We start from the raw sequence: 22910 nt of genomic DNA on the forward strand, positions 1-22910 counted from the left end.
ATGAGAACCACACTTTGCATGTCGTACAACCATACAGTGAGAGCTTCAGAGGTGGTGGTCCGGATTGCTGTACACACCGTACCTCTAATATCCAGTAGCACGTCCTCTTGCATTGATGCATGCCTGTATTCGTCGTTGCATACTATCCACAAGTTCATCAAGCACTGTTGGTCCAGATTGTCCCACTCCTCAACACGATTCGGCGTAGATCCCTCAGAGTGGGGTCACGTTATCCATAAACAACCCTTTTCATTCTATCCCAGGCATATTCGATAGGGTTAATGTCTGGAGAACATACTGACCATTCTAGTCGAGCGATGTCGTTATCCTGAAGGAAGTCATTCACAAGATTTTTTCGATGGGGGTGCCAATTGTCGCCTATGAAGACGAATGCCTCGTTAATATGCTGCCGATATGGTTGCGCTATCGATCGGAGGATGGCATTCACGTATCGTACAGCCGTTAAGGCGCCTTCCATGACCACCAGCAGCGTACGTCGGCCTCTCTTAATGCCACCCCAAAACAGCAGGGAACCTCCACCTTGCTGCACTCGCTGGACGGTGTGTCTAAGGCGATAAGCCTGACTGAGTTGCCTCCAAACATGCTTCCGACGATTGTCCGCTTGTAGGCATATGCGACTCTCATCGGTGAAGACAACGTGATGCCAGTCCTGAGCGGTCCATATAGTTGGGCCCATCTGCACAGCACTGCATGGTGTCGTGGTTGCAAAGATGGACCTCGCCTTGGACGTTTGGAGTAAAGTTGCGCATCATGCAACCTATTGCGCACAGTTTAAGTCGTATCACGACGTCCTGTGGCTGTACGAAAAGCATTATTCAACATGGTGGCGTTGCTGTCTAATAGGCGCTGCTCATGCGTGGTTGTTTACATCTTTGGGCGCGTTTAGAAGCAACTCTGAACAGTCGAAGGAACTGTGTCTGTGATACGATATCCACAGTCAACGTCTATCTTCAAGAGTTCTGGGAACCGGGGTGACACAAAACTTTTTCGATGTGTGTATTATATTCTACTTGAAGTCGGAGGGTATTTCGCCTATCTCATACATCTTGTTCACCAATGGAAGAATTCTGTCATGGCTGGCTCACCCCAGGCCACCAGTTTTCGCTACTACTTGTTATACTATCGTATAAAAATCTTGCACTTGGACGATTCTGGTCCACTTCTTAGCTTGGTGCCCCAAGCTGCCACTACTAATTGTGTTAAGTCCTGCACTGAAATGTTAAAAGTTGTGGCGCCTATGGCGCCCATCTCAGCTTGTGTCGAATGTGCCCTAAATCTACTCTGACTGCAGTCATTATGATGCATTCCACCAATTTCAAGAAGTTTCACGAGTGTGCAAAAAATGGATACGAATTCCGAATGGTATAAAATCCAGCTGAAAAGTCAAGTAATTTTGTTCAAATTGTAAAAAGCCAAATTAAGAATGTAGAAGAACTCGTAGTACAAATTAATCGCACGGAGTAGAAATTAGTTGTTTTTTGTCTTTTGTTTTGTGCACTACTTGACTTGCCTTTAAAAGGACAAATCAGTTGAAAGTGTGTTTTTATTTATTACCGGACCAAGATAGAGACGGCTGTGCAACAGAACGGCTAATAGACAGCTCCAGGTCTATCTTGCTGACGGGCTACTTCACTATGATCTCCACTTAAAATATTTAGGCGTAACATTGGGCCGGACACTGTTCTACGGGAAGCATCTGGAAAACACCGCTGCGACGATACGAAACAGGAAGAAACCTAAGTGGAACAACCTGGGGCTTCGCTGCTGAAACTCTTTGCAGTTCAGCACCTGGACTTGTCTACCCTACTGAGGATTATGGTGCCCCTGTATGGCTCTATAACGCACAGACGCAAACTCGATGCATATCTGAACAAAATGAGAATTATCAGTGGTACAATAAGAAGTTTAAACTCACAGAAGGCAACCCGCAACTCCCTACCCATTAAGCTGCGGCTATCCTAGAAAGAAACTGGCTTCGATCAAGAAAACCATCCATGAAAACAACCATGGAACCACACACGTCTCAGTTCAACTTAATAGACAAATGGGAACGAAGCTGGACAGAGGCTTGGTCTACACATTGCGAGAACTTGCCCTGCATAAGAAAGAAACCCACTGCCTTTGACCAGTGGCGTAGAAAATTGACAATGCTTAACAGAATACGCATTAATCATGGCAGATGCATGGACTCTCTCCGTAGGCGGGCTAACACTCCATCTCCAAATTCCGAGTGTGGGGTAGCCAGGCGAACCGTTCTTCACACTGTTACAACATGTTTCACTGGGTCTACTGTGGAGATTTCGACGATGCCCCAATGTCAGCGAACGATGAAATTGATTATATTAAAATTTAGACGTCTAGTTTTAAATTAAAAGTGTTATTGTATTATATTTAATATTTTACCTAAAGACCATACGATAAATAAAAAAATATATAGCACTATACACTAGAGTCGGGTACCGAAATACTTCAGAAACTTTTGAAGGTTCCCTTAAAAATAGCACCTTTATTTCCTTTCAAATCCAAAATGAGTGTAGGCTCTGAAAGAAATTGTACAGTTTTATGTTACGCGTTATCTTACAGTTTGTGTGTGAGCGGGAACAAGATGTAGTTTCCACATTAAACGATTTTAAAATGGATGTTAAAGTCTGTGGTAGCTGCTCAAATTGTGGGAAACGTTACCCATCCCAAAGCTTTAATGGACTTACGACGGTACCAATCGAAAATATCGTAAATCGTGGGAAAACGTAAAAGCTGGGAACGTGTGGTAGCTTGTTCATATTTATTACAGTGACCAAGTACTAAAACTGCACTCTAGAAACCAATAGGGGAAAATGGTGAGCAGGGACAATGCCCTCAAAATTTCTAAATCATATGTGTAGGGAAAGTGTTTTGTCCTGCTGATCTAAACATCTGTGAGCACCCCTGAATGTTACATGTCTAATATTAATACACAGAGTCGCGCAGTTGTTAAACTCAATGCTTGATTTCAGCCAAAAATGTGAACACTGTGACTGTTGGCTTCATTTTATATAGAGCGCAATGACAGAAAATCTGGGTTTAGCCATCCGTCGCGTGATCCAGATGTATGTTTCGAATCACAACAGGGGTGTGTGCGCTCTAGGACGGGGTTTCGGAAAGTAAGCTACACCTGTTGTGCCACACTAAGACCATTGAGCAACAAGAGAGGCATGTTGTTAGAAGAGAGTCCTTGATCTGGGTTTTCCGTAGGAGAATTTCTGCTGAGGCAAGTTAACACGTGCAGCACAGTAGAGAAGTGAAACAGTGTGGCAACTGGAATCGTCCTCCAGAGTTGAAGTACGCCGAGCAGTTCCATTCTTATAGGCAAAACGTCAAAACTGCACACAGATACTGTGAAAGTTAAGTTGAGCAGTGCTCTATTGGCAGTGTTTGGGGGACTAATTCATGGAAGTTACGCGCCAAAAAACTGTCTACATCACTGCGAATAAGAGATGACTGAATTTCAGTAACTACTACTTATTCTGAGGGTAAGCTCCAAACAAAAAACAAAATTTGAGAACTTGGATCATACGAAGGACGCTGATAAAGTAAATAGAAAGATAAGTTCAAGCAAATTCATGTGGTAGCCGGTCATGTCTGTTATGTTACATCAGAATCAAATTTTAAGTACATGAAAATTTAGGCTACGTTGAAAGAATGGTTCTCCTCCTAAAGCATTCAATTGTGTCCAGGGTGATTCTTATTAGCGTTTAAGATCCCCGAAGCGACGTAGATGACATTGAGATAAGTTAATTTAATATAATACACATGGAGCCTAAAATGTCCGTAATTACCCCAAAAGTCACGTCGAACACGTGACGTCACCACATGACGTACCTCTCCGCAAGCGGTTGAGTCTATCGGTATCTCGCAGCTGATCATCCCAACATAAGTCAAATATTCGATGTGGCTCCGGTTTACGGGCGCGACTTTAGGGCTTGGAGCCAAGGTTCGAGTCTTGCGTCTGGCAGACAGTATTTTTAACAGGTAAATAAGTATAGGCTTCCGAATTACTTCGCACACTGTAAATGACCTATATGTTCCTTACTAAATAGTCTGAGAATAAAATAAGAAGGGACTGAATGAAAGAAACACAAAATAAGAACAGCTTTTGAATGGTTATAACGAGGACAATAATTTTGTTACTTCTACGTTTACAACAGATCACATTTACAAGACATGTTAGAAAACAGAGTAGCCTAGTGGAGCTATTTGTAGCACGTCCACTTAGCGACGAGGTTAAGATCGACAAGCCCGATCGCTTTATTTGCGGCATGTCATCTGATGAAGTCACATGTCCAAAATGTGTCGTCCACTTTTCGGGTATTGCCTCAAATTTGCGGCCCCATTTGTCTTACACTAAATTATTTGTCTCAGTGCCATCTACATAGCTTCGAGGAATTTTAAACGTTAATAAGGATCACATTGTATAGACCAAGAGCGTGAAATCAACCTTTGATTTACAAAAAGGGAGGACAATTCCATCGAATTAATTCGCAATTCATCTTTCTTTAGACGCAAATGGCTATGCGTGGTTCGTATTTGCTAAACTTTAAACACTGTGCACAACATAAAATCGTAATACTGATTTGACGCCAGAGACATGCAGTGAATAAACATATTAACCATTATTGGATTGAATAATAGCAACACTGACAAATTTTTATCATGTACATATTTGAAACTACAGGCAGATATTTCGCTCGTTACTGAACCTGGCATATATTTGTATGTTCGATATTTATTGACAGTGTTGAATATGTGCATGAGCGATTTCTTTGAGTGTTCAGAGTAACTACACAAAACTTAATAAGGAATTTTTAATCTTCTTGGGGTACAACTTTATAGAACGTCAGGACAGTAGGTTCACAGTTGTCAACACAACGACACCGATTATTTGCGTAGTCTTTTGAGAGAATAAAAATACTTCGGTTCCACAGTAATGGTGATTTATAAAGTAGGGATTTAATTTTATAAAATTTATCTAGCTGAATTACAGCAATTTATAGCATATAATAATAAATACTTACCGAATACTTTACGTTAAAACTAGCTGAGACACTTGGCGTTGCCCGGGTATCTATTTATTCCAGTCTTCTATTAGCCAGTCTCTGACTTCCTCTCTCTGTCCTTCTCCTCCCCCCCCCCCCCCCGTATGTCCATCTCCTCTTCCCTACAATCTGTCCATATCCTCTTCCCCTCTGTACCTCTGTATCTTGTCCTTGCACCTCGCTCTCTGTGAATGTCTTCTCTCCTCTCTCAACCACTTCCGCCTCCCCCCTCTCTCTATCCATTCCACCTGTTCCTCCTTGTCCATCTCTTCCTCCCCCCCCTCTATATATACCTTCCCCCACATCTCTATCAATGTCCGCGCCCTCCCAACCTTATGTCCACCTCCTCATCCTCCCCTCTCTTTGTCCACCTCCTCCACCCCATTCTCTGTCCTTCATCATCTTATCATCATAATGGGAGTTTGGTGGATTTTACCTCCACAATATTTATTTGCTGATACTAAGTGCTGTGTCTACCAAGTTTGGTTGAAATGGATCGAATAGTTCATAAGGAGATGTGGAACATGCCTACATGCATACTTATAATGTACAGAGATTTTGTGAAAAGCGATTGAAAATATCTTTAAAAAGTTCTACCGGCTACCATGAAAGCTGGAACCACCACTTTCTTATCGCCATACTTCTTCACCTTCAATGCCAAGAAAAAGACAAAATAGGAATTTGTAAAACGCACATGCGAATACGCGAAACCAATTCTCGAAATTAAGCTTCGATACTTTCTCCACGTTGTAAGAGCCTTTAACCCGGCAGTCGCTGCTTTCGTGGAGTTGCTCTTAATGTAAAGGAACATATGGAAATAACATCGTCTGTACGTAAACTCTAACATTTTAACGGAATTACATTCGTAACACTGTAGTATAGGGAGACAAAATGTTGTATTCCACTTCGAATTTTGCTCCAGTCTGTTAAAGAAACAGAGGTGCGCAACGGTAACTTATCAGTAAATCACTGCTATCCGTAAGCTAAATTGGAAGGATGGCTCTTGTATAGAGTTATAAACGGAACTCTGAGATAAAGATAAAACGTAATAAATCTCTCACTTTTCATCTGACTATTTGTGATGAATGTTTTGTAGACACAGCTCAGGGCTAATTTTTATTGCTTCCCTGGCACGCAGATTATCACATAGTGAATAAATCTAAAAGAAGGCGGCTAATATCACTTCCTCAGCGCACTTAAAATATAAACTGCTGGAAAAAAAGCGATATCTTCAAGAACAAAGCCATTTTGCCGACAAGTGATGTGACGGGTGGTCCACCTTTGTAGAAGTGTATGATAACTTTAGACCAAATGAAGCACACATGTGACAATAAAGGCTGCGCGGATAGTCGGATCAATCCATTGTGTATCCACCTCTGGCAGCAACATAAGCGTGTATTCTTCATGCAAACGATAACAGAGGTGGCGAATGGAATACTGCGGTAAATTGTCCCGAGCATCTTGAATCTTAGCTTGAATTCAGCTATGGTTCTTGTAGGGTCTGGAGAATGAGAAAGTTCCCACTTCACCATGTCCCATATGTGTTCAGTTGGCGAGACATCTGGTGATCCAGCTGGCTAGGACAGCTGTTGTACACAACCGAAAGGCACGTTGTGTCGCCAAAGCAGTATTGTCCTCTTGAAAAAGCCTATCACCTTCCTGTCGAAGAAATGACAATAGCACGGGATTACCAGCCACGCAGTGTATCGGCTACTAACCAGTAGACGCTGCAGAAACACCAGATATGACCACGAGTTGTAAGTGATGGCCCCCACAACACGAAGCCAGAGGTGGGACCTGCGTGTCATGGGCGTATACACTCTGGAATAGGCCGCTCACCAAGTCCATGCCGCGCACGTGTAAATCAATCATTCGCTCACAGACGGAACCTTCTCTCATCACTGGAGACAACTGTCATTCTACTCTTTCATGACACCAAAGTAGCCATGCTTGGCGGTGTCGAGGTGTGAGTAGCAAGTAGCCTGGTTAGAGGCGCGAGTGATCATAGTCCTACTGCAAATAGGCGATTCACTGCTCTCCTGGGTGACACATCAAGTACAAATTGTTCCCAAATTTCGTCCCTCGATGATGTTCGGTCGGCCACAGCTCGCAGAGTGCGTCGATCATGACGAGCGTCTGTACTCCGCGGACGCCCAAAACCTGATCCACGGGTGTGAGGCAATACCACAGACCTCTGCTGAAAGCAGCGACTCATCGTCGATCCACGTACCCAAAGTGTGTGGTTGCGCTGATCATTGACTTTCAGTATGAAATCTTATCCTAGTTCTTACAAATGTTTTAGGAACGTAAACGTTTCGACTCAGCCCCCATCTAATTGAGCTGTAATTTCGCCCACGGCCCATTTTAGCCAAATGCAGTATATATATATATATATATATATATATATATATATATATATATATATATATATATATATATATATATATATGGATGCGTACCAGGACATTTTGCTGCCAAGATAGTACGACATGTAATGGGCCTATATGGTCCTAGATGGACTGGGAGAGTGAGGCCTGCACCTAGGACTACAAGAGCACTTCAGTATTCTGCACGTTTCTGTCTCTGGTCATCTCAAAAGCGAAGCGCACAGCACCCGTGTTGAATCGGTTGAAATACCAGAGCAATGAAATATAGAGTATTGTAAAGCTTCATGAGGTGATGTGGTGGTATTTGAAGGTACTCATAATTTATTGCAGGGACGAGTATAGTACTACACCCTAAAATAAGGATGACACGTGGAATACCATCTTTAATGAATACGATTATACGGTAAACTGTAACATGTAACGAGTTGAAGCAGTATTACACTTCTTGTTCAGGTAGGCATAGCTGTCCTTCAACGTAGTCACCAGTGCTGTGTAGAACCCGTTGTCAGCGATGTCGATGGCGTAGTATACCGTTAGCAGCGCCTATACTGTTGATGGTGCGAATGGAGCAGTCTACTGCCCGTCGAATCTCGTACAGTTCTGACGCGAATGCCACGAAGTGGTTCCTTCATCTTCGGAATCAAATCAAAGACACAAGGACTTCAGTTCGGGGAGTACGGTGGATGGTACAATACTTCCCAGTCCCATCGGCTGAAGAGAGCAGCCACAGCTTGCGTTGTATGTGCCTGCGCATTATCGCGCAAAATGATGGGTGGGTTGCATATAAAGTGTCGCCGCTTCTTCAGCAAAACTGGTCGCCGGTGATGCCTCAAAAACGATCAGTAACACTGTGCATTGACGGTCTGCCGTGGAGGAACGTAATGCGTTAGGAAACACCATCACAGTCTTACACGAGAATCAGCGTAACTTTAACCATACTGGGGCTCTGACGCACTTTCAACTTTCGCTTAGATCCATAATGACGCCATTCGTTGGATTGGCGCTTCTGTTTCAGCTCGTACGATGTGGCCCATGTCTCATCCAGTGTTACGATACGGCGTAAGAAAGCCTCTCCTTCGCCCTCATAGCGCTCCAAGTGCGTCTGAGCAGTGTCGCAACGCATCCATTTCTGCATTTCCGTCGTCATGCGGAACCCAACGTGTTACATTTTTTCTGATGCCCAGGCGTTCCTTCAGGACGCGAAGCACAGTCGTATGCGCTAATTCGATTTCGTGGGTGAGCTCACCAATCGTATGGCGTCGATCACTGTCCATTAACGGCAACAGCATGCACCTGTCACAATTTGCCCACCTTCGTTGAAGGCTTTTACCCAACGTGCCACTGTTCTGTACGGCAATGCCGATTCCCCGCACGCCTCTTGAAGACCTTGATGACACTGTCGTGCTGTACGATGTCTGGCACATTCAATCTTGATCCAACTGCGTTGTTCCTGTTTCGAAAACATAGTGACACCGTTACATTAGACCGCTCGCTCACAAGTGACTGTTTTTCCCTCGATTGTGCGCACGCCTGTGACATGGGACGGGCGAGTCCGTTTTCTCGGAGATAAGCTAGGTATGTCAGCAACGTTTGCTATCAGGGACAATAGTAGATTTCATTGCATAGTGTCTCCACAGCAGTGTTGCCACTATTTAAGTTCCAACCTACGTATAAATGTCTTTGTAGTTAATGCTAAGAAGAGCATTTCACTGTATTAAGCATCGCCCTGTAGTGCGTTCAACTTCTTTTAGGACAATCTATGACTGAGGTGCAAAACAATCAATCTGCGAACTCTGAAATTTAACAACCACACATTACAAATTTTCACGCAATCGCCCCATTTGTGGGCGCACTCTAACGTTCTTGCCTCTATTAATTACAATACGACCTGTATAATTCGAATGAGACTGTAATTGTATCGTACACTAACTTGAGTTACAGACAGTTAACCTGAGCCTGAAATATTACATGTTAGCTAAATTTAGGTAATGTGGCGTATCCGATTTGAAGCTTAGCAGCTGGAATTTTCACATAAAACTAATTTCAGGCATTTTGCAAACTATAAACAGTGACTGCTGGGAATATTTCAGATGTGCGTTCTAAAAATAAAAATAAACGACGAACCACGAAATATTATTTGAATGGAGCGATTTTTTCAGAAAAATTTGATGATTTATTCAAGAGAAAGAGCTGCATAAATTGAGCAAATCAGTAATGCATTGGCCCACCTCTGGCCCTTAATGCACTGACTGACAGAGTTGTTGGATATGCTCCTGAGGAGGGCCCTGCCCATAATGCTCCAAACGTACTCAGTTGGCGGAGAGATTCGGCGACTCTGCTGGGCAAGGCACGGATTGGCAACCGCGAAGACAAGCAGGAGAAACTCTGGCCTTGTGCTGGCGCGCATTATCTTGCTGAAATGTAAGCCCAGAATGGCCTGCCATGAAGGGCAACAAAACGGTGCGTAGACCGACATACCGCTATGCTATAAGGTTACGACGGATGACAATCGAAGGGATCCTTCTATGAAAAGAAATGGCGCCCAGACCGTGACTCGCGGATGTCGCGCCGTATGACGGCCGGCAGTCAGGTTGGTATCCCACCGATGCTCAGGGAGTCTCCGGACACGTCTTCGGACTGCTATCTCATTGATTCAAGTAGAATTTCCTTCAGTGGTGAATCCCGGTTCTAAGCCCTGATGACCTTACTGTTCCAGAGTAATTTTTATAATTTCAAAAAGAGACTGCAACACACATAAAGTGAATGCTGTCACTTCGGAATGGAAAGAGACAATGAATTAAACTTCTGTTACCGCCCTAGCTAGAGGCCGATGTCTGAAAAGTGTTCCAAGATATAACATTCTGCCCTAATAAAAAGGCTACGCCAAGACCAAACTTCTCCTCAGGAACATCGAAAGAATGATAAAGCAAAGAAGCTGCAATCGTAGAGGTTAATTCCATAAGTTGATAAATATACTACACTATTGGTCATTAAAATTGCTACACCAAGAAGAAATGCAGATGGTAAACGGGTATTCTTTGGACAAATATATTATACTAGAACGGACATGTGATTATATTTTCGTGCAATTTGGGTGCATAGATCTTGAGAAATCAGTACCCAGAACAATCACCGCTAGCCGTAATAACGGCCTTGATACGGCTGGGCATTGAGTCAAACAGAGAGCTTGGATGGCGTGTGCAGGTACAGCTGCCCATGCAGCTTCAACACGATACCACAGTTCATCGAGAGTAATGACTGGCGTATTGTGCGGAGCCAGTTGTTCGGCCACCGTTGACCAGACGTTTTAAATTGGTGAGAGATCTAGAGAATGTGCTGGCCAGGGCAGCAGTCGAACATTTTCTGTATCCAGAAAGGCCCGTACAGAACCTGCAACATGCAGTCGTGCATTATCCTGCTGAAATGTACGTATTCGCAGGGATCGAATGAAGGGTAGAGCCACGGGTCGTAACACATCTGAAATGTAACGTCCACTGTTTCAAGTGCCGTCAATGCGAACAAGAGATGACCGAGACGTGTAACCAATGGCAACCCATACCATCACGCCGGGTGATACGCCAGTATGGCGATGACGAATAAACGCTTCCAATGTGCGTTCACCGCGATGTCGCCAAACACGGATGCCACCATCATGATGCTGTAAACAGAACCTAGATTCATCCGAAAAAATGATGTTTTGCCATTCGTGCACCCAGGTTCGTCGTTGAGTACACCACCGCAGGCGCTCCTGTCTGTGATGTAGCGTCAAGGGTAACCGCAACCATGATCTCCGAGCTGATTGTCCATGCAGCTGCAAACGTCGTCGAACTGTTCGTGCAAATGGTTGTTGTCTTGCAAACGTCCCCATCTGTTGACTCAGGGATCTAGACATGGCTGCACGATCCGTTACAGCCATGAGGATAAGATGCCTGTCATCTCGACTGCTACTGATTCGAGGCCGTTGGGATCCAGCACGGCGTTCCGTATTACCCTCCTGAACCCACCGATTCCATATTCTGCTAACAGTCATTGGATCACGACCAACGCGATCCGATAAACCGCAATCGTGATAGCCTACAATCCGACCTTTATCAAAGTCGGAAACGTGATGGTACGTATTTCTCCCCCTTACAGGAGGCATTAGAACAACGTTTCACCAGACAACGCCGGTCAACTGCTGTTTGTGTATGAGAAATCGGTTGGAAACTTTACTCATGTCAGCAGGTAGTAGGTGTCGCCACCGTACCAAGCTTGTGTGAATGTTCTGAAAAGCTAATCAGTTGCATATCACAGCATCTTCTTCCTGTCGGTTAAATTTCTCGTCTGTAGCACATCATCTTCGTGGTGTAGCAATTTTAATGGCCAGTAGTGTATTATTGGTGATTGTGTCATAATTACCGCTTCGATAAAATCGTGCAGGGAGCAAGAAAACTGGTGATGATCATAGATATTTTAACTAATTTGTTTCTTTTTTATGTAATTATTTATTTAATCTGATCTTACTGGAACCATTACGTCCCTCTCACATCAGAGCAGGATTTTACATTTACAGTACCTTTTTACACCATAGTTACGAAACAAATAACAATTTCAATATGAAAAATAGCATTAAAATGATCTGAATATCCGAAAATGCTAGTGTGAGTAAGTTATTCTGACTGAGCTAATAAAGCTAATGCTGGCAGTAGTTGAACTACTGCAGCTGCTGACACTAATAATAATAATAATAATAATAATTGTAATAATAATAATAATAGGCCCCCGGTATGTTCTGCCAGTCGTAAAAGGCGACGAAAAGAACAAATCGCTAATAGGGCTAACCCACCTTTTAGTGTGATTAGTTGGTTCAGGACAGAACTAATGAAGCCTCGGACAAGCGCCGTCATGGTCGGGGACGACGCTTGAACCCTATGCCCGTCCACAATGGTAACGACACTGCTAGCCACACGGAAAATGATTTAAATCAAAATAGAGGTGTTTTGCAGGATATGCTTCCTGCAACCACTCTAGAAGGAAAACAAAGACAGAGGATGAGATGGTCAGATGAAGTTAACTGACACCTCATGTTCTGTTATTACCAAGCAACAAACTTAGGAACCAACACAACTCGATACAGATCACAAGTTTACACAACATTTATTACCAGATACCCAGAATTAAAATTTTTAACAGAACAACGACTAGCTGATCAGATCCGTGTAATAATCAAAAATAACGGGATACCCCAGTCAGAATTAGAAAACATCAAAAAACAAGTACAACAAATACTGGAACAAAATAATGTGCATGCAGAAGAAGAAGAAAATACAGTAAGGGACTCAAACATCCCAGAGCAAATAAACAAAGAACAACACACATTAATTAAACAATCAGAGGAAAACGAAATCGTAAGACAACCACCAGAACAAGCACAAATAGAACATGAAGTGACACACATGTTAGATATAGAGGAAAAATTTCAGCTGACATATATAGAATACAAAGACACAAATACAGACATTAGACCATTCTTGCATATACCACCAAATAACCACAAGTCGAAACAACAATAACAACTATCAACACAATCATACACAACAGAATAAATGAAAATACTACTATGGAAGAGTTACAACTACTGGTTTATATAGGAGCACTCACTACACTGAATATACACACTAGGCAGAGATCAGAACCAACCAACACACAGAGGAAACCCACAAAACCAGCATGTCAACACAGGCTACAGATCAGAATAGAAAAACTGAGAAAAGACATCGGACAGCTAACAAAATTTATAAGAAATGAAATATCAGACAAAAAACGAAAAAGTTTAGGTAAAATCTCACAACAAGAAGCGATAGAGCAATTAGATGATAAGAAGCAGAAATTACAAGCATTGGCCAAACGACTTAGAAGATACAAAAAAAAGTGAAAATAGAAGGAAACAAAACCAAACATTGAACACAAACCAAAAGAAATTTTACCAGACAATAGATACCACACACATTAAAATAGACAATCCACCAAACATAACAGACATGGAACACTTCTGGAGCAACATATGGTCAAACCCGGTACAACAAAACAGACGTGCACGGTGGATACAGGCAGAAACAGACACATACAAGATGATACCACAAATGCCTGAAGTGAAAACTTTGCAACATGAAGTCACTCGAGCAATTAATTGAACACATAATTGGAAAGCCCCTGGAAAAGATAAAATAGCAAATTTCTGGCTGAAGAAGTTCACCTCAACACATTCACATCTAACTAAATTATTTAACAGTTACATTGCAGACCAATACACATTCCCTGATACAGTTACACGTGGAATAACTTATCTGAAACCTAAAGATCAAGCAGACACAGTAAACCCAGCAAAATATCGCCCCATAACATGCCTACCAACAATATACAAAATATTGACTTCAGTCATTACACAGAAATTAATGACACATACAACACAGAACAAAATTATAAATGAAGAACAAAAAGGCTGTTGCAAAGGAGCACGAGGATGTAAAGAGCAGCTGATAATAGATGCGGAGGTGACATATCAAGCTAAAACTAAACAAAGGTCGCTACACTACGCATACATTGATTACCAAAAAGCTTTAGATAGTGTGCCCCGCTCATGGTTACTACAAATATTGGAAATATACAAAGTACATCCTAAATTGATACAGTTCCTAAACATAGTAATGAAAAATTGGAAAACCACACTCAATATTCAAACAAATTCAAATAACATCACATCACAGCCAATACAGATTAAGCATGGAAAATACCAAGGAGACTCATTAAGTCCTTTTTGGTTCTGCCTTGCTCTGAACCAACTGTCCTACTTGCTAAATAAAACAATATTACTGGAACATACCAACACAAAATCACACATTTGCTATACATAGATGATCTAAAACTACTGGCAGCAACAAATCAATAACTCAACTAATTACTAAAGATAACAAGTATTCAGCAATGGTATAAATATGATCTTTGGAACAGAAAAATGTAAGAAAAATAGCATAGTCAAGGGAAAACACACTAAACAAGATGATTACATATTGGATAACCACATCGACTGCATAGAAGCGATGGAAAAAAGAGATGGCTATAAATATCTAGGATACAGCAAAAAATAGGAATAGATAACACAAATATTGAAGAAGAACTAAAAGAAAAATATAGACAAAGACTAACAAAAATTCTGAAAACAGAATTGACAGCAAGAAACAAGACAAAAGCTATAAATACTTATGCTATACCAATATTGACCTAATCATTTGGAGTAGTCAAACGGAGTATCACAGACCTAGAAGCACTCAATACACTTACACGATCACAATGCCACAAATATAGAATACATCACATACATTTAGCAGCAGAAAGATTCACATTAAGCAGAAATGAAGGATGAAGGGGATTTATCGACATAAAAAACCTACATTATGGACAGGTGGACAATTTAAGAAAATTCTTTATAGAACGAGCAGAAATTAGCAAAATACACAAAGCAATCACTCATATAAATACATCGGCTACACTACTGCAATTTCATAACCACTCCTACAACCCTTTAGATCACATAACATCAACAGATACGAAGAAAGAAAATTGGAAACAGAAAACACTACATGGCAAGCACCTGTATCATCTAACACAGCCACACATCGATCAAGACGCATCCAACACATGGCTAGGAAAAGGCAATATATACAGTGAGATGGAAGGATTCATGATTGCAGTACAGGATCAAACAATAAACACAAGATATTACAGCAAGCATGTTATTAAAGATCCCACTACCACAACAGATAAATGCAGGCTTTGCAAACAACAAATAGAAACAGTAGATCACATCACAAGCGTATGTACAATACTAGCAAATACAGAATACACCATAAGACATGACAATGTAGCAAAAATAATACATCAACAACTTGCCATACAACATAAACTAATAAAACAACACGTTCCCACATACAATTATGCACCACAAAATGTACTGGAGAATGATGAATACAAATTATACTGAAACAGAACCATTATAACAGATAAAACAACACCACATAACAAACCCGACATCATACTCACCAATAAAAAGAAGAAATTAACACAACTAATCGAAATATCCATACCAAATACAACAAATATACAGAAAGAAACAGGTGAAAAAATTGAAAAATACATCCAACTGGCTGAAGAAGTGAAGGACATGTGGCATCAGGATAAAGTTGGCATTATACCAATTATACTATCAACTACAGGAGTCATACCACACAATATCCACCAGTACATCAACGCAATAGAGCTACATCCAAACGTATAGATACAACTACAGAAAACTGTAATTATTGATACATGTTCAATTACCCGAAAGTTCCTAAATGCAATGTAACACAAAAGGAAGTCACGCTTGATCAAGGTCCGCGTCACTTTCCATTTTTAACCGGACATAACGTCTGAGAAAGGAAAAAAAACAATAATAGCAATAATGATAGTGGCAGGTATAAGAAAAATTTATAGGTGTAAAAATAGATGTTTTCTCATAGAGGGAGCTCTGCAGAAAGGAAAGGTTAAGAATACTGGGAAATGAGGAAATCTGGTTGATTTACAGGGTAACGTATGGGTACAGGGAAAATAGTAATGGTTCAAAAATGGTTCAAATAGCTCTAAGCACTATTGGACTTAACATCTGAGGTCATCCGTCCCCTAGACATAGAACTACTTATACCTAACCAACCCAAGTACATCACACACATCCATGCCAGTGGCAGGATTTGAACCTGCTACCATAGCAGGAGCGCGGTTCCGGACTGAAGCGCTTAGAAGCGCTCGGCTCCAGCGGCCGGCAAAAATAGTAATCCTTATTGTTGCTTTAGTAGGTATGTCATTATCCGTCTGCTGAAGCTGTAGATGTTATTCAGTTCTCTAATGTAATGCTAGAGGTTATTCCAGAGTTGCTAGTAATGAGAAGGACTTCGAGGAAGTGGCTGAAAGATGGAACGGATTTTGCTCTTAAGCGAGCTGGACTTCCTGCCGTGTTGTTTGGACAAAAGTGTTAAGGTCAAGGAGCGATATGAAGGACAATGTTTACTGATAACACAATAGAGAAGACAGACGGTATGGAAATCTCTGCGCTTGTCTGCGCGCAGCCAGGATAGCTGTGCTTATGGTGGTGAAATATGATCAAAGAGGTGAACACCACAGATATAACGAACACAGGGTTTCATGAACAGTTCCAGGCGTCGTTAGCTTTCCAGAGAAAAGTGTTGCAGGATAACACCTCTGTCATCAATAATGAAGTATTAGAGTTTGTATACAAGTCCGTTTTTGATGTCAAGAAGGGAGAGCTTTTTATATTTTTGGAGGTCATGGAGAGATGGTGTCAGCCTTATCGCTAACTGCAGTTATATGCTCAGTCCAATTTAGATTTTCATCTATTATTACTCCTGCACTCATTGCTGAAGAAGAGAAGCTCTTCTTTACGTATTAACTCTTCAATGGGACACCTTTTCTTTTCCAACGATGGATGACTACCCCGAGACCTTGGCCGTAGAAGTCTGTACTTCCGCTGTTCAAGAAACCCCAAACTGGAAATTACCTCCTAATAATCGTAGAAATTCCTGCCACGCGTTTGTTTTTTTCATCGAGGGAAGAAGATGAAGTCACAGGGTGTCAGAAGACTACGTTGGGTGAAGTAAAACAGCGTGTGTCACTGAGTCCTATGCAGAATGAGATGGCGGTTTTGTCGTGCAGAAAACCGCACCATTGGACAGCCTCTCTCTCACTTCATTATGACAGCATACCTTAACCTAACTAGAACATTCCGTTCGTACGCTGTTATGGCGCTGAAGAGTATATTCTGCCACCTTCACACATGTGTCCCAGAAAACATCCAGCTTGCCCGACGATGGCTCGGTCTTCGCCTTTTTCGGTAAAGGTAGTATCACATGTTTCCACTGCTTTCTTTGCTACTTTGTCTCGGGGTCATAGAGATACTTCAAGCGCTCGTCCACTATGATTAGGCGGCTCAAGATGTCTCTTGGACTGGCGTGACACGGCAACAACATTTCCGCTACCGTCTCCTTTCGGCGGGCTTTTTCAATGGGTGTGAGCGAGATGATACCCAGCGGGCGGCGAACTTTTTAGTCTTAAAAATAACTAGTAAGACGTTGAAAATTTATCCGCGAGTATTTTTCCACTATCGTGTCCACCGTGATGCCCTGATCTTCAGACACCAGGATCTCCTCGTCCGGTTCGCGGTTCTTCAAAGAGAGATGGTCTGCTACTTCATTCTCTTTCATTCAGGGTTGTTTTACCACTCTAGAAGCGTCTGCAGCACCTAACCACCGCGTCATATGATGGTGCGTTATTGTCTTACACTTCCACGAACCGAGCATACATTGTTGCAACGTTTCCCCAATTCAGATGTAGAAATGAGTTACTGTAGAACACTCCACTTTATCAAAAGTCTGGTTTTTTTTGGCTCCACCGGCTGCTGTGGCCGAGCGATTCAAGGCACTTCAGTCCGGAACCGCGCTGCTGCTACGGTCACAGGCTCGAATCCTGCCTCGGGCATGGAAGAGTGTTATGTCCTTAGGTTAGTTAGGCTTAAGTAGTTCTAAGTCTAGGCGACTGATGACCTCAGATGTTAAGCCCCATAGTGTGCAGAGCCATTTGAACCATTTGCGCTTTTGGCTCCTCTGCCTGCTTTCTATGGTATAAGGGCGCGGGAGTTTTTGTGTATTTCAGGCTTACAGACATGTACCTGCGAACAAAGAGAAACTCACTTATGAATCTCTTTTTTTCGAAGTGGTGGCTTTATGACTACACCTCGCATTTTTTTGGAACATTTACATGAATTTTTCATTACTAAGGCAAGTGCAAACCGATGTCTCGTAAATCGCATAAGGATGTTGTAACATACATTCTTCCTTTTCCAGGAACGTTCGACTTCTTCGGGCTGAACCACTACTCGACGAGGCTCGCGGAGGACGGGCTGACGGGTGAGGATCCCTCCAGGGTGCGAGACGGTGGCTACGTCACGTCTTTCGACCCCTCGTGGCCGACGAGCGCCTCCGACTGGCTTGTTGTGAGTAATCCGACTGTATCTCTCACAAAACTTATAGGATCTGACTTAATGGTTCTGTTATTTTAGCCCTGCACACACGCTGTGATTGCGATGTAATCAGGACTGCTCATTGAAAAGTTCTTTGGTGGCTGTCGTTAATATTGTGGTCTTCAGTCCTGAGACTGGTTTGATGCAGCTCTCCATGCTACTCTATCCTGTGCAAGTTTCTTCATCTCCCAGTACCTACTGCAACCTACGCCCTTCTGAATCTGCTTAGTGTATTCATCTCTTGGTCTCCCTCTACGATTTTTACCCTCCACGCTGCCCTCCAATACTAAATTGGTGATACCTTGATGCCTCAGAACATGTCCTACCAACCGATCCCTTCTTAAGTTGTGTCACAAACTCCTCTTCTCCCCAATCCTATTCAATATCTCCTCATTGTCCGCCCTGGTAGCTGAGTGGTCAGCGTGACAGACTGTCAATCCTAAGGGCCCGGGTTCGATTCCCGGCTGGGTCGGAAACTTTCTCCGCTCAGGGACTGGGTGTTGTGTAGTCCTAATCATCATCATTTCATCCCCATCGACGCGCAGGTCGCCGAAGTGGCGTCAAATCGAAAGACCTGCACTAGGCGAACGGTCTACCCGACGGGAGGCCCTAGCCACACGACTTTATCTCCTCATTAGTTATGTGATCTACCCATGTAATCTTCAGCATTCATCTGTAGCACCATATTTCGAAAGCTTCTATTCTCTTCTTGTCCAAGCTATTTATCGTCCACGTTTCACTTCTATACATGGTTACACTCCATACAAATACTTTCACAAACGAATCCTGACACTTAAATCTATACTCGATGTTAGCAACTTCCTCTTCTTCAAAAACGCTTTCCTCGCCATTACCAGTCTACATTTTATATCCTATCTACTTCGACCATCATCAGTTATTTTGCTTCCCAAATAGCAAAACTCATTTACTACTTTAAGCGTCTCATTTCCTAATCTAATTCCCGCGGCTTCACCCGATTTAATTCGTCTACATTCCATTATCCTCGGTTTGCTTTTGTTGATGTTAATCTTATATCCTCCTTTCAAGACACTGTTCATTCCGTTCAACTGCTCTTCCAAGTCCTTTGCTGTCTCTGACAGAATTACAATGTCATCGGCGAACCTCAATGTTTTTATTTCTTCTCCATGGATTTTAATGCCTACTCCGAACTTTTCTTTTGTTTCCTTTACTGCTTGCTCAATATACAGATTGAATAACACCGGGGAGAGGCTACAAGCCTGTCTCACTCCCTTACCAACCACTGCTTCCCTTTCATACCCTTCGAATCTTATAACTGCCATCTGGTTTCTGTACAGATTGTAAATAGCCTTTCGCTCCCTGTATTTTACCCCTGCCACCCTTCGAATGTGAAAGAGAGTATTCCAGTCAACATTGTCAATAGCTTTCTCTAAGTCTACAAATGCTAGAATCATGGGTTTGCCTTTCCTTAGTCTTTCTTCTTACGTGTTCCAATATTTCTAGGATATCCAAACTGAACTTCCCCGAGGTCGGCTTCTACCTGATTTTCCATTCGTCTCTAAAGAATTCACGTTGGTGTTTTCAGCTGTGACTTATTAAACCGATAGTTCGGTAATTTTCACATCTGTCAACACCTGCTTTCTTGGGATTGGAATTATTATATTCTTCTTGTAGTCCGACGGTATTTCGCCTGTCTCACACAACTTGCTCAGCAGGTGGTAGAGTTTTGTCAGGACTGGCTCTCCCAAGGCTGTCAGTACGTCTAATGGAATGTTGTCTACTCTCGGGGCCTTGTTTCGACTCAGGTCTTTCAGTGCTGTGTCAAACTCTTCACGCAGTATCATACCTCGCATTTCATCTTCATCTACATCCTTTTACATTTCCGTAATACTGTCCCCAAGTACATCGCCCTTGTATAGACCCTCTATATACCCCTTCCACCTTTCTGCTTTCCTTTCTTTGCTTAGAACTGGGTTTCCATCTGAGCTCTTGATATTCATACAAGTGGGTCTCTTTTCTCCAAAGGTCTCTTTAATTTTCCTGTAGGCAGTATCTATCTTACACCTAGTGAGATAAACTTTACATTTATCATCCAGCCATCGCTGCTTAGCCATTTTGCACTTCCTGTCGATCTCATTTTTGAGACGTTTGAATTCCTTTTTGCCTGCTTCATTTATTGCAATTTTATATTTTCTCGTTTCATCAATTAAATTCAATATTTCTTCTGTTACCCAAGGATTTCTACCAGCCCTCGTCTTTTTACCTACTTGATCCTCTGTTGCCATCACTACTTCATCCCTCAAAGCTACCCATTCTTTTTCTACTGTAATTCTTTCCCCCATTTCTGTCAATTTTTTCCTTATACTCTCCCTGAAACTCTGTACAACCTCTGGTTTAGTCAGTTTATCCAGGTCCCATCTCCTTAAATTCCCACGTTTTTGCAGTTTCTTCAGTTTTAATCTACAGTTCATAACCAATAAATTGTGGTCAGAGTCCACATCTGCCCCTGGAAATGTTTTACAATTTAAAACCTGGTTCCCAAATCTCTGTCTTACCATTATATAATCTATCTGAAAGCTGTCAGTATTCCTAGCCTTCTTCCACGTATACAACCTTCTTTTGTGATTCTTGAACCAAGTGATAGCTATGATTAAGTTATGCTTTAGTGGCTAGGTGATGATAAATGGATTCATGACGATAAATTGCTACTTGAGATATATTCCCCAAAACTGTCAACTATTTCGGCAAGATTAAAGCATAAGGTGTGGTTTTGTGTCTGTTCTCCATTTAGCACATTTGTTGAAAAGCAGAAAAGGAACAATCTTTCGAAATTGCCTCCACTCTGTTTGCACCACTCACGTCTTACAGTGACTGCAGAAAGCAATGATTGGGGACGCTTATCGTTCTCTACCTCATTGACACTAAGATATTTTTGACGCAGCCAAGCGATAACCAAGCGCGCTGTTTGTATTTCTTCCTCTAAAGCTCTGTTAACAACGTCTTCCCATGAATCGTATGCATCGTTAATAGTATTTCTCCTTTCGGTAAAACTAACAAATGCATAGTTTCGATCCGGCTGATCTAACTAACCATACCCAACACTTCAACGCCTTCAGGAGTAAGAGATGCCAATGTGTAGCTGTGGTTGTAAGGAGGAACACATAATTTTCCAACTAACGTGTTGCAAACAAGCTTCCTATTACTGACGACAGGAATAGTATGTGAAGAAGTAGTACTATCATCTCCAGAGGCCTACATGTTTCTTGGCGCACTGCCATTTTTTCCGTCGACTTATGTAAGTACTCCAGTTTACAGTTAAAATGGAAGTTAAATGTTATGCCACAGTTCCCACGGACGTCATTAGATACTTGGTGATAGCAAAGATGCATAAGACTATAGTGCTTTAAGAGCACATTAATCTGCTCCACTAGACTGTAAGCTGACCCAAAAACTTGCCAACAGGTCTCTACTCCGGCAGTAATGACATCACCTTCCTCGCTAAGAAATATAAGGGGGGATTAAAAAGTTTTCGTTTGTGGGCGTTTCTGCTGCATAAATGCAGCGCTGCCCGGCTCCGATGCGTGGATAAAAGCACAGACCTTTAAGTTGGCGACGTTGTTACCAAGTACGTGCAAACAGGACAAACACCAGCAGGCATTCATCGGAGGATGAAGAACTTGTATGGGGCAATATGTCTGGCGAAAACCACCATTCTGGAATGGTGCACCAAGTTCCATGCTGGTCGCGATTCGACACAACACGCTGGCCGACATGGCAGGCCAGCTGAAGTTACGCCAACTCCAGTGAGAAACACTCGAACACCCGCCCTAAAGTCCTGATTTACCCCCATGTGATTATAACGTCTTCGGCCTCTTAAAAAGGGTTCAACGAGGATATGCAGCAGGCACCTATTGATTTCTTCATGCGGCAGGACATGTGCTTCACGCATCGAGTATCTTCAGCCTGGTGCGGCGATGGAATGATTGCCTCAACACTCACGGCGATTTTGCCTGATGGGTTTGATGCGGCCCACCAAGAAGAAATTCTCTATTGCAATATATTCATCTCAGAGAAGCACATGTAACATATTTCCTGAAATATTTGCTGGATTTATTCCAATCCCTGTTTTCCGGTACAGTTTTTACGCTTTACAGCTCTCTCTAGTACCATGGAAGTTATTCTATGGTGTCTTAACAGATGTCCTACCATCCTGTCCCTTCTTCTTGTCTGTGTTTTCTATATCGTCCTCTCCTCGCCGATTCTCCGGAACCTCCTCATCCCTTAGCTTACCAGACCTCCTAATTTTCAGCACTCTTCTTTAGTACCATATCTCAAATGCTTCGA

At 42.3% G+C, this 22910-nt stretch overlaps 1 protein-coding gene across 1 annotated transcript in view; it reads left to right on the forward strand.

Moving 5' to 3' along the window:
- Positions 1-22910, forward strand: part of LOC124805569 (myrosinase 1-like) — a 128157-nt gene that overhangs the window by 82360 nt on the left and 22887 nt on the right. Inside the window, exon 8 of the mRNA XM_047266135.1 lies at positions 18412-18560. Within this exon, the coding sequence (XP_047122091.1) occupies positions 18412-18560 (149 nt within the window). The remainder of the gene's footprint in view (positions 1-18411; positions 18561-22910) is intronic.

The sequence above is a fragment of the Schistocerca piceifrons genome, chromosome 7 (assembly GCF_021461385.2).
Source record: "Schistocerca piceifrons isolate TAMUIC-IGC-003096 chromosome 7, iqSchPice1.1, whole genome shotgun sequence".
In the NCBI taxonomy this organism is placed as follows: domain Eukaryota; kingdom Metazoa; phylum Arthropoda; class Insecta; order Orthoptera; family Acrididae; genus Schistocerca; species Schistocerca piceifrons.